This window comes from Oncorhynchus gorbuscha, linkage group LG10 (assembly GCF_021184085.1).
Source record: "Oncorhynchus gorbuscha isolate QuinsamMale2020 ecotype Even-year linkage group LG10, OgorEven_v1.0, whole genome shotgun sequence".
NCBI classification, from domain to species: Eukaryota; Metazoa; Chordata; class Actinopteri; order Salmoniformes; family Salmonidae; genus Oncorhynchus; species Oncorhynchus gorbuscha.
Window position 1 is genome coordinate 62,895,461 of NC_060182.1, and position 16,817 is coordinate 62,912,277.

Below are 16,817 nucleotides of genomic sequence, written 5' to 3' on the forward strand. Positions count from 1 at the left end.
ATAAATCCAAGAGTTGTTCCCGATCACTTGATCTGACCAGGAAAAAACATGTGGCTCTACACATATCATTGGTCAGGTGTGGAGGAACCAATGAGAAGGAAGCATAGAGCACACTTACATAATACAGCCCACTCAGACAAACTCTGATGATATCTGACCCCTCCCCCCGCTGCTACAGTGGGCCCGGGGCTATAGGAAATATGTACACTGTCTGTACTATCGTTTTAAAATCACAGAAACAGGAAACAGTCAACAGCTGTTCTCAGAGCAGTTTGTAAGTAGAGTCGGCCCAGCCACCATCCGTCACCCGGACAATGACCCCTGATTATCTGAAGACAGCCAGGCTAATCTCTCGGGGTGAAAGAGGTCGTCGGGGGAACAAATGAGGTTGTTGAGGGAAATGCTTTTCTCATGGAACGCAGTGTGATTTGTTCGCCCGGCAGCTTGTTGCGACCTCTAAATTATTTGACATTTGACCTAAATGGCAACCACACTGTTCTCTACAATATGCACACAGAGCTGTGGTGATTGCTGTTTCAACCCCTGCTGTTTGAACTCTCTCCATTGAACAGAATGCTTTTTACCACACACGTCTTCTTTCACTGAAATTGACCCTATTTCAATACAATGAGACTCTGTTGAAGCAAATATAATTGGATGAAAGAACGCCGTACAGTGTTGAGCTTGCAGGAAGTGACTACTTCAGGGAAGAGACAAAGGAAGGATATTTAAATATTCCAACATGTTACATAATGTGAGAGATTGGTATTTGGTATTTTATTAGGATCCCCATTAACTCCTGGGGTCCACACAAAACATGAAACATGACGCGGAACATTAATAGACAAGGACAGAGCTACATCAAAGGCACACATAGGCTAAAGAGCATCTCTTTATTATGGCTAAACCTCTCCCCATCTTTACAACCATTGCATCTATATGTTTTGACCATGACAGTTCACAATCTAAGGTAACACTAAGTAATTTAGTCTCCTCAACTTGTTCAACAGGCACACCATTCATTACCAAATTCAGATGAACTTAGGGAATGATTTGTACCAAATACAATGCTCTTAGTTTTAGAAATGTTCAGGACCCGTTCAGTGGCCACCTATTCCAAAACAGACTGCAACTATTTGTTAAGGGTTTCAGTGACTTCATTAGCTGTGGTTGCTGATGCGTATATGGTTGAATCATCAGCATACATGGACACACATGCTTTGTTTAATGCCTGTGGCAGGTCATTGGTAAAAATAGAAAATATTCACTCACAGGGGGCTCCAAAGTATCTGAGTGTGACTTGGGAAGTCTTGACCTCTCCAGCCACGTTCTTGGCCATGCACTGGTAAACTCCCTGGTCCGTCTCCCGCGTGTCCTGGATCATCAGAGTACCATCCTCCAGCAGGTTCAGACGAGAGTCGTCATGCATGTTCAGAGCATTACTGACAGGGAGAAAAATAACAATTCCAAATTCATGTGCGTACAATATGTTTTATTTAAAGAACTAAAATAGGGCAAATTACTGAACAAAAGTTGATCGACTGTTTCAACGTTGTTGTCCTCATTGGAAAGCGGGCCTTACTTGTTCCTGAGCCAGATTATCTGTGGTTTGGGGTTTCCCTCGGCCCTGCAGGTGAAGTACACTGTGTTCCCCGATGTCACGTCAACATCCTGGGGCTCTGACGTAATCCTGGGCACTTCTACACAGGAGAGAGGTAGAGGAGGAAGAAAAGAGGAAGAGTGGAGGAAGAGAGGAGGATGAGAGGAGGAAGAGAGGAGGAAGAGAGGAGGAAGAGAGGAGGGTGAGATGAGGGTGAGAGGAGGAAGAGAAGAGGAAGAGAGGAGAAAGAGAGGAGGAAGAGAGGAGAATGAGAGGAGGAAGAGGGGATGATGAGAGGAGACATAAACACAGGACCATTTCCTTTCAGGACAATAGTAATGTTTCTGTTCTCTGCTGGTCTGATAGGACTAGCTAGGGCCAGAGCAATGGGCTGGAGGGAGGACACTGCTTTCCTCAGATTGTCCCTGCTGAGGGCCCTGTGATGTTGGAGATTCTCTGTTGGGGACCAGGGATGGAAACAGGGGCACACACCCACACACACACACATCACCTCATGTGAGGAAATAGTTGAACTGCTCCACAAATAAGTCAGCCAGTGACCCTATGTGTGTTAGGACATGGTGCCGGACTTCAGGCTGCTGCCTCCTCAGAGACTCTTTCCTCTCTGGCAGACTGGCACATTTAGGTGCACATACCTCATTCCCTCCATACACACACAGAGGCGCGCGCACACAAACACACACAAACCCCTTTGTTTACATGTGGCAGACACATTTATTAGAGAACACAGAGTAGGCCCTCCAGTCCAACAGCTCTCTCCTAACACACAAACCATGCACATGGGACAGGCCAAGGCATAAATCTGTCTGCTCTGGGCCTTCCAGATCTTCCACCACCAACCAGCCCAGCAGCCCAACCAGCAGCAGAAACCAGACCGATGGGAGGCAGTAACCTCAGACTGTGTATAACCTCGCTTCTCTCTCACCACCACCCCAGTAGACCACATTGGTACAGGGCATTAATTACACTGATTGCTTCCCTTAACTCCAAACATGGCAACCCATCCCTGGCCCCTGCTCCTCCATAGGCCCAGGGCAGAGAAGGGACAGGGAAGCGAAGGAGGCTAGTGGGTAGCCAGGCCAGCAGGGAGGTGGCACTTCATCCACAGGCCCTGTTGTTTTGACAGCTGCTCGGCCCGCTGCACATTGTTCCCTCGTTTATAAGGGGAATTGAGGAAGAGCCGGGGGAGAAAAGGGGAGAGGAGCAGAGAGGAGAGAGAGGAGGGGAGAAGGGAAGGGAGAGGAGGGGATGGTAGAGGAGAAGTAGAGGAGGAGAGAGGATGGAAGGGAGAAGAGGGGTGAGGAGGGAGTGGAGAGAGGGGGTGGGGGGTGGGGGGTGGAACGGTTCCACTATGTTTAAAACAGACATTCCTCCCTGGTGCCTTTACTCAGATCGACCGACCGACCGACCGACCGACCGACCGACCGACCGACCGACCGACAGACAGACAGACAGACAGACAGACAGACAGACAGACAGACAGACAGACAGACAGACAGACAGACAGACAGACAGACAGACAGACAGACAGACAGACAGGGATTCACTAAGCAAGAAAAGCCAAAGCATCAAATTAGCTGCAGAGGCTTGTGTAGTTTTTATAACGTAAACTGACAGCTGCTGCCTGCCTACCCCACAATGGCTGTTACTGAGGAAAGAGAAGAGGGCATGATAAGGGTGGTAAAACCACTCTGATGTAACAGGAACAAACTGGTGTAAAAGTAAATTAGGGAGAGAAAGACTTCCTGGCCTAAGTACTGTATAGAGTAGAGGTTGACCGATTAATCGGCATGGCCAAGTTTTCATAACAATCGGTAACTGGCCTTTTTGGATGGCGATTATGGCCGATTACATTGCAATCCATGAGGAAACTACGTGGCAGGCTGACTACCTGTTACGTGAGTGTAGCGTCAAAAGGACCTTGTGGCTGCAATGAGCCAAGGTAAGTTGGTAGTTAGCATTAACCTTTCGCGTGTAGGGGGCAGTATTTTCGTTTTTGGCTAAAAAACGTACCCATTTCAAACTGCCTATTTCTCAGCCCCAGAAACTAGAATATGCATATTATTGTCAGATTAGGATAGAAAACACTCTAACGTTTCCAAAACTGTAAAAATATTGTCTGTGAGTATAACATAACTGATATCGCAGGCAAAAACCTGAGGAAAATCCAATCTGGAAGTGACTCTTATTTTGAAACCTCTCTGTTCCTATGCATGCCTATCCTCCATTTAAATGGATATCAACCAGATTCATTTTCTATGTCTTCCCTAAGGTGTCAACAGTCTTTAGACATAGTTTCAGGCTTTTATTTTGAAAAATGAGCGTGAAAGATCACATTGCGTAAGTGGATAGGTGGGGGCTCTCAGAGTGAGTTTTGCGCTACAGAGTGAAGCGGCCATTGTTCCTCCCGGTGTAATTGAAGAACCTACACACCCGGTTGATATATTATCGAATATATATTTTAAAAACTACCTGAGGAATGATTATTAAAAAAAGTTTGACATGTTTCCTTGGACATTATGGATATTATTTGGAACTTTCGTCTGCGTTGTCGTGACCGCTCTTTCCTGTGGATTTCTGAACATAACAGGACAAACAAACGGAGGTATTTTGGGTATAAAAATAATCTTTATGGAACAAAAGGAACATTTGTTGTGTAACTGGGAGTCTCGAAAGTGAAAACATCCGAAGATCATCAAAGGTAAACGATTATTTTGAATACTTTTCTGATTTTCGTGACCTATGTACTTGATGCTTAGTGTACATAATGTTTTGTTTTGCTATCGATAAACTTACACTAACGCTTGGATTGCTTTCGCTGTAAAGCATAATGTCAAAATCTGAGATGACAGGTGGATTAACAAAAGGCTAAGCTGTGTTTTGCAATATTGCACTTGTGATTTCATGAATATGAATATTTTTTAGTAATATTATTTGACTGTGGCGCTATGCTATTCAGCGGTTGCTGACGAAAACGATCCCGCTACAGAACTAATGCTACAGGCGAAACCAAGATGAAGTTTCTGTCATGCAGGTGAAAGAGGACCCAAAAGCGACTTAACAGAAACAGAGTTTATTTAAGTCCAAAACGGAATAACAGAAATCCTCTAGACTTGTAGAGGGGAAACAACTGGAGAAGCGGCCACAGACTGCAGGTCGCTTCGGGTAGGCGCAGGCCGTAGTCGACAGAGACACCTGCTCACACGCAGCATCTGATGAAGGCAAAAAACACGACAGGACAGGGCGATACACAATCATAGCAAAAACACGACAGGACAGGGCGAAACGCAATCACAGCATGGTGAATACAATACAAGGAACCGACGGGACAGGAACGGATCACAAAGGAATAAATAGGGACTCTAATCAGGGGAAAGGATCGGGAACAGGTGTGGGAAGACTAAATGATGATTAGGGGAATAGGAACAGCTGGGAGCAGGAACGGAACGATAGAGAGAAGAGAGAGCGAGAGAGTGAGAGAGGGAGGGGGAGAGAGAAGGATAGAAGGAGGGAAAGAACCAAATAAGCCCAGCAGAGGGAAACGAATAGCATGGGGAGCACAGGGACAAGACATGATAATAAATGACAAACATGACAGTACCCCCCCACTCACCGAGCGCCTCCTGGCGCACTCGAGGAGGAATCCTGGCGGCAACGGAGGAAATCATCGATGAGTGAACGGTCCAGCACGTCCCGAGACGGAACCCAACTCCTCTCCTCAGGACCGTAACCCTCCCAATCCACTAGGTATTGGTGACCCCGTCCCCGAGAACGCATGTCCATGATCTTATGTACCTTGTAAATAGGTGCGCTCTCGACAAGGACGGGAGGGGGGGAGGGAAGACGAACGGGGTGCGAAGAAAGGGCTTAACACAGGAGACATGGAAGACAGGATGGACGCGACGAAGATGTCGCGGAAGAAGCAGTCGCACAGCGACAGGATTGACGACCTGGGAGACACGGAACGGACCAATGAACCGCGGAGTCAACTTACGAGAAGCTGTCGTAAGAGGAAGGTTGCGAGTGGAAAGCCACACTCTCTGGCCGCAACAATACCTTGGACTCTTAATCCTGCGTTTATTGGCGGCTCTCACCGTCTGTGCCCTGTAACGGCAAAGTGCAGACCTCACCCTCCTCCAGGTGCGCTCACAACGTTGGACAAACGCTTGAGCGGAGGGAACGCTGGACTCGGCAAGCTGGGATGAGAACAGAGGAGGCTGGTAACCCAGACTACTCTGAAACGGAGATAACCCGGTAGCAGACGAAGGAAGCGACCAGTGAGCGTATTCTGCCCAGGGGAGCTGTTCTGCCCAAGACGCAGGGTTTCTGAAAGAAAGGCTGCGTAGTATGCGACCAATCGTCTGATTGGCCCTCTCTGCTTGACCGTTAGACTGGGGATGAAACCCGGAAGAGAGACTGACGGACGCACCAATCAAACGACAGAACTCCCTCCAAAACTGTGACGTGAATTGCGGGCCTCTGTCTGAAACGGCGTCTAACGGGAGGCCATGAATTCTGAATACATTCTCAATAATGATTTGTGCCGTCTCCTTAGCGGAAGGAAGTTTAGCGAGGGGAATGAAATGTGCCGCCTTAGAGAACCTATCGACAACCGTCAGAATCACAGTCTTCCCCGCAGACAAAGGCAGACCGGTAATGAAGTCTAAGGCAATGTGAGACCATGGTCGAGAAGGAATGGGGAGCGGTCTGAGACGACCGGCAGGAGGAGAGTTACCCGACTTAGTCTGCGCGCAGTCCGAACAAGCAGCCACGAAACGGCGCGTGTCACGCTCCTGAGTCGGCCACCAAAAGCGCTGGCGAATAGACGCAAGAGTGCCTCGAACACCGGGATGACCAGCTAACTTGGCAGAGTGAGCCCACTGAAGAACAGCCAGACGAGTGGAAACAGGAACGAAAAGGAGGTTACTAGGACAAGCGCGCGGCGACGCAGTGTGCGTGAGTGCTTGCTTAACCTGTCTTTCAATTCCCCAGACTGTTAACCCGACAACACGCCCATAAGGAAGAATCCCCTCGGGATCAGTAGAAGCCACAGAAGAACTAAACAGACGGGATAAGGCATCAGGCTTGGTGTTCTTGCTACCCGGACGGTAAGAAATCACAAACTCGAAACGAGCGAAAAACAACGCCCAACGAGCTTGACGGGCATTAAGTCGTTTGGCAGAACGGATGTACTCAAGGTTCTTATGGTCTGTCCAAACGACAAAAGGAACGGTCGCCCCCTCCAACCACTGTCGCCATTCGCCTAGGGCTAAGCGGATGGCGAGCAGTTCACGGTTACCCACATCATAGTTGCGCTCAGATGGCGACAGGCGATGAGAAAAATAAGCGCAAGGATGAACCTTATCGTCAGACTGGAAGCGCTGGGATAGGATGGCTCCCACGCCTACCTCTGAAGCGTCAACCTCGACAATGAATTGTCTAGTGACGTCAGGAGTAACGAGGATAGGAGCGGACGTAAAACGTTCTTTTAGAAGATCAAAAGCTCCCTGGGCGGAACCGGACCACTTAAAACACGTCTTGACAGAAGTAAGAGCTGTGAGAGGGGCAGCAACTTGACCGAAATTACGAATGAAACGCCGATAGAAATTAGCGAAACCTAAAAAGCGCTGCAACTCGACACGTGACCTTGGAACGGGCCAATCACTGACAGCTTGGACCTTAGCGGAATCCATCTGAATGCCTTCAGCGGAAATAACGGAACCGAGAAAAGTAACGGAGGAGACATGAAAAGAGCACTTCTCAGCCTTTACGTAGAGACAATTCTCTAAAAGGCGCTGTAGAACACGTCGAACGTGCTGAACATGAATCTCGAGTGACGGAGAAAAAATCAGGATATCGTCAAGATAGACAAAAACAAAAATGTTCAGCATGTCTCTCAGAACATCATTAACTAATGCCTGAAAAACAGCTGGCGCATTGGCGAGACCGAACGGCAGAACCCGGTACTCAAAATGCCCTAACGGAGTGTTAAACGCCGTTTTCCACTCGTCCCCCTCTCTGATGCGCACGAGATGGTAAGCGTTACGAAGGTCCAACTTAGTAAAGCACCTGGCTCCCTGCAGAATCTCGAAGGCTGATGACATAAGGGGAAGCGGATAACGATTCTTAACCGTTATGTCATTCAGCCCTCGATAATCCACGCAGGGGCGCAGAGTACCGTCCTTCTTTTTAACAAAAAGAACCCCGCCCCGGCCGGAGAAGAAGAAGGCACTATGGTACCGGCGTCAAGAGACACAGACAAATAATCCTCGAGAGCCTTACGTTCGGGAGCCGACAGAGAGTATAGTCTACCTCGAGGAGGAGTGGTCCCCGGAAGGAGATCAATACTACAATCATACGACCGGTGAGGAGGAAGGGAGTTGGCTCGGGACCGACTGAAGACCGTGCGCAGATCATGATATTCCTCCGGCACTCCTGTCAAATCGCCAGGTTCCTCCTGAGAAGTAGGGACAGAAGAAACGGGAGGGATGGCAGACATTAAACACTTCACATGACAAGAAACGTTCCAGGATAGGATAGAATTACTAGACCAATTAATAGAAGGATTATGACATACAAGCCAGGGATGACCCAAAACAACAGGTGTAAACGGTGAACGGAAAATCAAAAAGAAATAGTCTCACTGTGGTTACCAGATACTGTGAGAGTTAAAGGTAGTGTCTCAAATTTGATACTGGGAAGATGACTACCATCTAAGGCAAACATGGGCGTAGGCCTGTCTAACGGTCTGAAAGGAATGTTATGTTTCCGAACCCATGCTTCGTCCATGAAACAACCCTCAGCCCCAGAGTCAATCAAAGCACTGCATGTAGCACCCGAACCGGTCCAGCGTAGATGGACCGACATAGTAGTACAAGATCTAGATGAAGGGACCTGAGTAGTAGCGCTCACCAGTAGCCCTCCGCTTACAGATGGGCTCTGGACTCTTACTGGACATGAATTAACAAAATGTCCAGCAACTCCGCAATAGAGGCACAGGCGGTTGGTGATCCTCCATTCCCTCTCCTTATTCGAGATGCGAATCCCTCCCAGCTGCATGGGCTCAGTCTCAAAGCCAGAGGAGGGAGATGGTTGCGATGCGGGGCAGGGAAACACCGTTGATGCGAGCTCTCTTCCACGAGCCCGGTGACGAAGATCTACCCGTCGTTCTATGCGGATGGCGAGAGCAATCAAAGAATCCACATCTGATGGAACCTCCCGGGAGAGAATCTCATCCTTAACCACTGCGTGGAGTCCCTCCAGAAAACGAGCGAGCAGCGCCGGCTCGTTCCACTCACTAGAGGCAGCAAGAGTGCGAAACTCAATAGAATAATCCGTTATGGACCGTTCACCTTGGCATAAGGAAGCCAGGGCCCTAGAAGCCTCCCTACCAAAAACTGAACGGTCAAAAACCCGAATCATCTCCTCTTTAAAGTTCTGGAATTTGTTAGAGCAATCAGCCCTTGCCTCCCAGATAGCTGTGCCCCATTCTCGAGCCCGGCCAGTAAGGAGTGAAATGACGTAAGCAACCCGAGCTCTCTCTCTAGAGTATGTGTTGGGTTGGAGAGAGAACACAATCTCACACTGCGTGAGAAAGGAGCGACACTCAGTGGGCTGCCCGGAGTAGCAAGGTGGGTTATTAACCCTAGGTTCTGGAGGCTCGGCAGGCCAGGAAGTAACAGGTGGCACGAGACGTAGACTCTGGAACTGTCCAGAGAGGTCGGAAACCTGAGCGGCCAGGTTCTCCACGGCATGGCGAGCAGCGGACAATTCCTGCTCGTGTCTGCCGAGCATGGCTCCTTGGATCTCGACGGCAGTGTATCGAGCGTCTGAAGTCGCTGGGTCCATTCCTTGGTCGGTTCCTTCTGTCATGCAGGTGAAAGAGGACCCAAAAGCGACTTAACAGAAACAGAGTTTATTTAAGTCCAAAACGGAATAACAGAAATCCTCTAGACTTGTAGAGGGGAAACAACTGGAGAAGCGGCCACAGACTGCAGGTCGCTTCGGGTAGGCGCAGGCCGTAGTCGACAGAGACACCTGCTCACACGCAGCATCTGATGAAGGCAAAAAAACACGACAGGACAGGGCGATACACAATCATAGCAAAAACACGACAGGACAGGGCGAAACGCAATCACAGCATGGTGAATACAATACAAGGAACCGACGGGACAGGAACGGATCACAAAGGAATAAATAGGGACTCTAATCAGGGGGAAAGGATCGGGAACAGGTGTGGGAAGACTAAATGATGATTAGGGGAATAGGAACAGCTGGGAGCAGGAACGGAACGATAGAGAGAAGAGAGAGCGAGAGAGTGAGAGAGGGAGGGGGAGAGAGAAGGATAGAAGGAGGGAAAGAACCAAATAAGCCCAGCAGAGGGAAACGAATAGCATGGGGAGCACAGGGACAAGACATGATAATAAATGACAAACATGACAGTTTCATACTGGAAATGCCCCATATTCTGAAGGCGCTGTGTTCCAATGTCTCCTTATATGGCTGTCAATGCGCCAGAAATGAGCCTGCCCTTTGTGTCGTTTCTCCAAGGTGTCTGCAGCATTGTGACGTGTTTGTAGGCATATCATTGGAAGATTGACCATAAGAGACTACATTTACCTGGTGTCCCGCCCGGTGTCCTGTGTCGAAATTATTGCGTAATCTGTAGGTCCATGCACGTTCCATTTCTTCAGAAGAGAAAGTCAACTGCCACGAAGGATTTTATCGTCGATAGATATGTGAAAAACACCTTGAGGATTGATTCTAAACATCGGTTTGCCATGTTTCTGTCGATATTATTGAGTTAATTTGGAAAAAAATTTGCATTTTAATGACTTAATTATTTTTCCTTACCCAAACGTGATGAACAAAATGGAGCGATTAGTCGACACAAATAATATTTTTTGTAAAAACGGAACATTTGCTATCTAACTGAGAGTCTCCTCATTGAAAACATCTGAAGTTCTTCAAAGGTAAATTATTTTATTTGAATCCTTTTCTGGTTTTAGTGAAAATGTTGCATGCTGAAAGAGAGGCATAATCCTATGCTAGGCTATCAATACTGTTACACAAATGCTTGTTTAGCTCTGGTTCAAAAGCATATTTTGAAAATCTGAGATGACAGTGTTGTTTACAAAAGGCTAATAAGCTTGAGAGCAAATAGATTAATTTCATTTCATTTGTGATTTTCATGAATAGTTAACGTTGCGTTATGGTAATGATGTAAATATATCACGAGCCACTTTAAACAATGCTACCTTATATAATGTTACTTACCCTACATTATTCATCTCATATGCACACGTATATACTGTACTCTATATCATCGACTGCATCCTTATGTAATACATGTATCACTAGCCACTTTAACTATGCCACTTTGCTTACATACTCATCTCATATGTATATACTGTACTCGATACCATCTACTGTATCTTGCCTATGCTGCTCTGTACCATCACTCATTCATATATCCTTATGTACATATTCTTTATCCCCTTACACTGTGTATAAGACAGTAGTTTTGGAATTGTTAGTTAGATTACTTGTTGGTTATTACTGCATTGTCGGAACTAGAAGCACAAGCATTTCGCTACACTCGCATCAACATCTGCTAACCATGTGTATGTGACAAACAAAATTTGATTTGATTTGATTAATGAGCTTGAGGCTGTAGTCACGATACCGGATCCGGGATGGCTCGATGCAAGAAGTTAACTGTGAATATTGAAGAACTAGGAATATTGAACCAACAGCTTTCATATGTTCTCATGTTCTGAGCAAGGAACTTAAACGTTAGCTTTTTTACATGGCACATATTGTACTTTTACTTTCTTCTCCAACACTGTGTTTTTGCATCTAAACCACATTGAACATGTTTCATTATTTATTTGAGCCTAAATATATTTTATTTACGTATTATATTAAGTTAAAATAAAACAGTTCATTTTTCATTCAGTATTGTTGTAATTGTCATTATTGCAAATATATATAAAAATCACCCGATTAATCGGTATCGGCATTTTTTGGTCCACCAATAATCGGTGTCAGCGCTGAAAAATCATAATCAGTCGACCCCTATAGTAGGCCTACACATTTAATTGTTCTGCAAGACAAAACATATATTTCCACTCCTTTCCATTCCCAAAGGACTAGCGTAATGGAAATAACCAGGCAGGCATTTCAACACGTTTAATCTGCCCTGCCTTGGCTGGTTTTATGGGGTTCCATTGGCGGCTTTCAAGCTTCTAATCTGCCAGCCTCACCCATCTATCCGCCACACACGCCCAGTACACGGAGGCCTGATGGGCTCAGCAGAAGCTGGCTGCAGGAAGCAGGCTGCTAGGTTCTGGGGCTCAAAGCAGTGGCAGGGGCTCCTGTCTGACATGCTACCCAGCCCAGGACCACAGCTGCTGGGTTCGTGGTGGAACAAAAGTTGGCTGACCAACCCCCACAGACAGACAGGGACCCACCTGGGGAAATCCCGTCACAGCTCAAGACCACTGTGGTCGGGAGCCAACAGCTAAAAAGACAGAAAAGGCTTTGTGTGGCTAGGAAAGCTGTGGTTTGTGTGGAGTGAATTTGGGTTTCAGGGAAGTGGACGGTATGCGAGAGAAGGTGTGTGTGATGTGTGTGTGTGCCCTCACCACAGTTCAGTTCCTCAGCGGTGAGTGTGGCCACAGATCGTCCCTGCAGTCGGCTGGGGTAGTCACAGGTGGCAGCAGCCTGGGCGTTGCCTGACTCAGCATACTGCTTCAACAGGTCAGCCAGCCACAGCAGCTCACAGTCACAATTCAGAGTGTTAGAGTCCAGACGCCTGCACACATAGAGAGAGAGAGAGAGAGAGAGAGAGAGAGAGAGAGAGAGAGAGAGAGAGAGAGAGAGAGAGAGAGAGAGAGATAGAGGGAGAGAGAGAGAGAGAGAGAGAGAGAGAGAGAGAGAGAGAGAGAGAGAGAGAGAGAGAGAGAGACAGAGAGAGAGAGGGAGAGAGAGAGAAAGAGAGAGAGAGAGAGAGAGAGAGAGAGAGAGAGAGAGAGAGAGAGAGAGATAGAGAGAGAGAGAGAGAGAGACAGAGAGACAGAGACAGAGAGAGATTATTACAGTATCACTCACCATGGAGAACAAGTAAAAGTCTGTTTACAGTAATGCTTCAATTATAGTTTTACAGAGTTATTATTTACTATTACTATTATTTACTATTTACCTGTTTGTCATATGCTGATTTCTGTGTATCCTGCGCCTGCAAGTCTTTAGATGTGTGCATGTTCTACTCTTCCTCAGTATAACTCACCATCTCTTAAATACAGTATATACAGTAGACCACAATATCACACATCAATACAGGACTATTAACTGTACATCATACAATACAGATCCCACTGCTACCAGTCCTGTGTTATTATAGTCGTATGGGTAAGCAGTATGAGTCTGTCTGTTTGTCTGGTGTCAGATAGTGGGCTGAGACTGACTTGGCGGTAGTGTAAAACCTCTCCGGTGGCCTCCCAGTGTGGACCAACACTGGCCAAACACAGACACACCCACACACACCAGCCATGTCAACACTGGGACTCAGAATGGCCTTTTTGCGAGAACTCCTCTCCTGCTGTAGGAAACTGTCTGCTGCAGAGTCCAGACTGGCAGCTGTCTGACTTTCTTTTTAGAATGTATTCCACCAGTAGGTCTCTTCAGGTTTCAGACAGATTTGTACATTCCAGGAGACAGTAATAATTTAATTTAATCTGATCCCACTTTGAACATCCTCCAAATCTGAGTGCTGAAATAATCAGAGGGAAATATTGTTTTTGAATCCAGTTCCTTCCCGGCCTGCCAGTTCTCCTGTCTGTCTACTGTACCTCTCAACCACAGAATACTGGCTCTGGATCTAACACATCCTGGAAGTCAGTCTTGTTGAAAAGAGTGAGAAAACAATAGGGGAAGGCCAAACTCTGATCCTAATTAACTGCCAGGCCTTTGTACACAGACAGACATGGCTCTGTCAGTCCCATTTTATCTCCCTCGCAGTCCTAGACCAGGGGTATTCAAATCTTACCCTGGGATGTCCGGAGTACTGCTGGTTTTCTGTTCTACCTAATAATAAATTGCACCCACCTGGTGTCCTGGGTCCAAATCAGTCACTGATTAGAGGGAAGAATTTAAAAAAAGCAAAGGAACTGGCATTGAGGTCCTTTAATTTGAGGGGCCTAGACAGAGTGGCGTACTGTTGAAATATGGCTCGTATTCTCCCCCCTGACCCCTCTGTGTAATGGTAGTCAAATGTTGGTGGATACACATTGTCAGACAATGCGTATCTACCACAGCTGCCCTGTCCATGCACGTTATCAGTGAACTTACAGCCTCTTCATGGACTGGAGATGGGAGAAGGTCCCCAGCACGAGATGGGTGATTCTGTTGTTGTGCAAAAACCTGCAGAGGCAAAGAGAGAGAGACAGACACAAGTAATGTCATAGTGAATTATGAATTTCATGCTGCGTGTAATTTGTACATTTGATACACTGTTTAGTAGGTTGACAGGGTTTGACCTCTAAAGGGATTTTAAAGGAAAACTCTACCCAAAAACTATTTTGGTTTTGTTTAATTAGTCTATTGTTGGAATAGTCCCAAATTGTTTTGTATGTCAGAAATGATCCAAAGACAGAAATACAGACGGTATGATACATTTCGCATCATATGATACAAAATGCACCATATCGGCTGTATTTCTGTATTTTTAAAGTTATATACACTACCGTTCAAAAGTTTGGGGCCACTAAGAAATGTCTGTATTTTTTTAAGAAAACCATTTTTTTTGTCCATTAAAATAACATCAAATTGATCAGAAATACAGTGTAGACATAGTTAATGATCTAAATGACTATTGTAGTTGGAAACAGCTGATTTTTTATGGAATATCTACATAGGCATGCAGAGGCCCATTATCAGCAACCATCACCCCTGTGTTCCAATGGCACGTTGTGTTAGCTAATCCAAGTTTACCATTTTAAAAGGCTAATTGATCACTAGAAAATCATTTTGCAATTATGTTAGCACATCTGAAAACTGCTGTGCTGATTAAAGAAGCAATTAAACTGGCCTTCTTTAGACTAGTTCGAGTATCTGGATCATCAGCATTTGTGGGTTCGATTACAGGCTCAAAATGGCCAGAAACAAATACATTTCTTCTGAAACTCGTCAGTCTATACTTGTTCTGAGAAATGAAGGCTGAAACTGAAGATCTCAAACAACGCTGTGTACTACTCCCTTCATAGAACAGCACAAACTGGCTCTAACCAGAATAGAAAGAGGAGTGGGAGGCCCCGGTGCACAACTGAGCAAGAGTACAAGTACATTAGCGTGTCTAGTTTGAGAAACAGACGCCTCACAAGTCCTCAACTGGCAGCTTCATGAAATAGTAGTACCCGCAAAACAACAGTCTCAATGTCAACAGTGAAGAGCCGACTCCGGGATACTGGCCTACTAGGCAGAGTTGCAAAGAAAAAACCATATCTCAGACTGGCCAATAAAAAGGAAAGATTAAGATGGGCAAAAGAACACAGACACTGGACAGAGGAAGATTGGCAAAACGTGTTGTGGACAGACAAATCTAAGTTTGAGGTATTCGGATCAGAAAGAAGAACATTCGTGAGACGCAGAAAAAAGGAAAAGATGCTGGAGGAATGCTTGGCGCCATCTGTCAAGCATGGTGGAGACAATGTGATGGTCTGGGGGTGATTTGGTGGTGGTGAAGTGGGAGATTTGTACAGGGTAAAAGGGATCTTGAAGAAGGAAGGCAATCACCTCATTTTGCAACGCCATGCCATACCCTGTGGACGGCGCTTAATTGGAGCCAATTTCCGCCTACAACAGGACAATGACCCAAAGCACAACCCCAACCTATGTAAGAACTATTTATGGAAGAAGCAGTGAGCTGGTATTCTGTCTATAATGGCGTGGCTAGCACAATCACCAGATCTCAACTCTATTGAGCTGTGGTGGGAGCAGCTTGACCACATGGTACGTAAGAAGTGCCCGTCAAGCCAATCCAACTTGTGGGAGGTGCTTCAGGAAGCATGGGATTGCTGCAGGAAACAATATCTTCAGAATTCCTAAACAAATTGACTAGAATGCCAAAAGTCTGCAAGGCTGTATTTGCTGCAAATGGAGGATTCTTTGACGAAAGCAAGTTTGAAGGACATTATTATTATTTCAATTAACAAGAATTTTTGTAACCTTGTCAACGTCTTGACTATATTTCCAATTCGTTTTGCAATTAATTTCATATATGTTTTCATGGAAAACAAGGGCATTTCTAAGTGACCACAAACTTTTGAACAGTAGTGTATCTTGAAAACTTGATTGCTGACATACAAAACCGTTTTGGAAATATACACCAATTTTTTTTACTTTATGTATGCATATCTCCAATAGAATATGACCTTTATTTCCTATGTCACATTGTAAACAAACACATGAAGTTAGTGACTCATGAGGAATGTGCATATATTCTTTTTGGATTACTTGAGATTTCTGCTTTGACATCCATTGACGATATCGCTTACAGCAACCAGTCCCTTTGATGTAGGCCTGCAGGCTAATGTTGGGAGCCAAATTTAAATGTTTTTTGGAAGACTGCCATTTGGCGCATTATTATGAGTCACATACCAGTTTGCAAACAATGTAAAAAAAGAAGACAATTTTCATCATTGAGTTAATAAAGCTGCATACAAACATGATCTCTTTTTGTTTTCTTGAGTAAGGCAGCTCCAAAATTCTGGTGTTTCAACCTAGCTCAGTGCTTTCTGTGGTGGTGGGGCAAGCCAGCAGCAAATAGGAGCGTTGTGTCGTTATTGGCTCAGGGTTCTGTCATTCATGGGGAAACTATGTCACCAGTCCTTAGTAAGGGTAGACATCGAACATTCTAGCCCTCTCGGTCCTGCCATATAGTTACATTAGTAGTGCCCTTCCATGAAGGCTCAAGGTCATTGACCACAGATGACGTAAAATCACGTTGTATGTACAGTAGCTTTGATTGGACTGATCATGTCAACATCTTACTTTCAAAATATTAGCTAGCAGTCATCATCATGAATCAAGTCGACAATCTCCGGGCAAATCCTTTTTAATCTTTGTCATATGATGAGAAATAATGAAGATAAACTATAGATAAAACGCAGCGGTGCTCATTGGCCATAAACAGTAT

The 16,817-nt window shown here is 45.8% G+C and overlaps 1 protein-coding gene across 2 annotated transcripts in view; it reads right to left on the bottom strand.

Annotated features, from left to right (window-relative positions):
• LOC124046333 (peroxidasin-like) overlaps window positions 1–16,817 on the bottom strand; it is a 104,043-nt gene that overhangs the window by 24,995 nt on the left and 62,231 nt on the right. For both annotated transcript variants that reach the window (XM_046366601.1, XM_046366600.1), the window contains 4 exons: window positions 13,973–14,044; window positions 12,268–12,437; window positions 1,583–1,700; window positions 1,273–1,442 (listed from right to left, as the gene is read on the bottom strand). In XM_046366601.1, coding sequence (XP_046222557.1) covers window positions 1,273–1,442; window positions 1,583–1,700; window positions 12,268–12,437; window positions 13,973–14,044 — 530 coding nt within the window. The remainder of the gene's footprint in view (window positions 1–1,272; window positions 1,443–1,582; window positions 1,701–12,267; window positions 12,438–13,972; window positions 14,045–16,817) is intronic.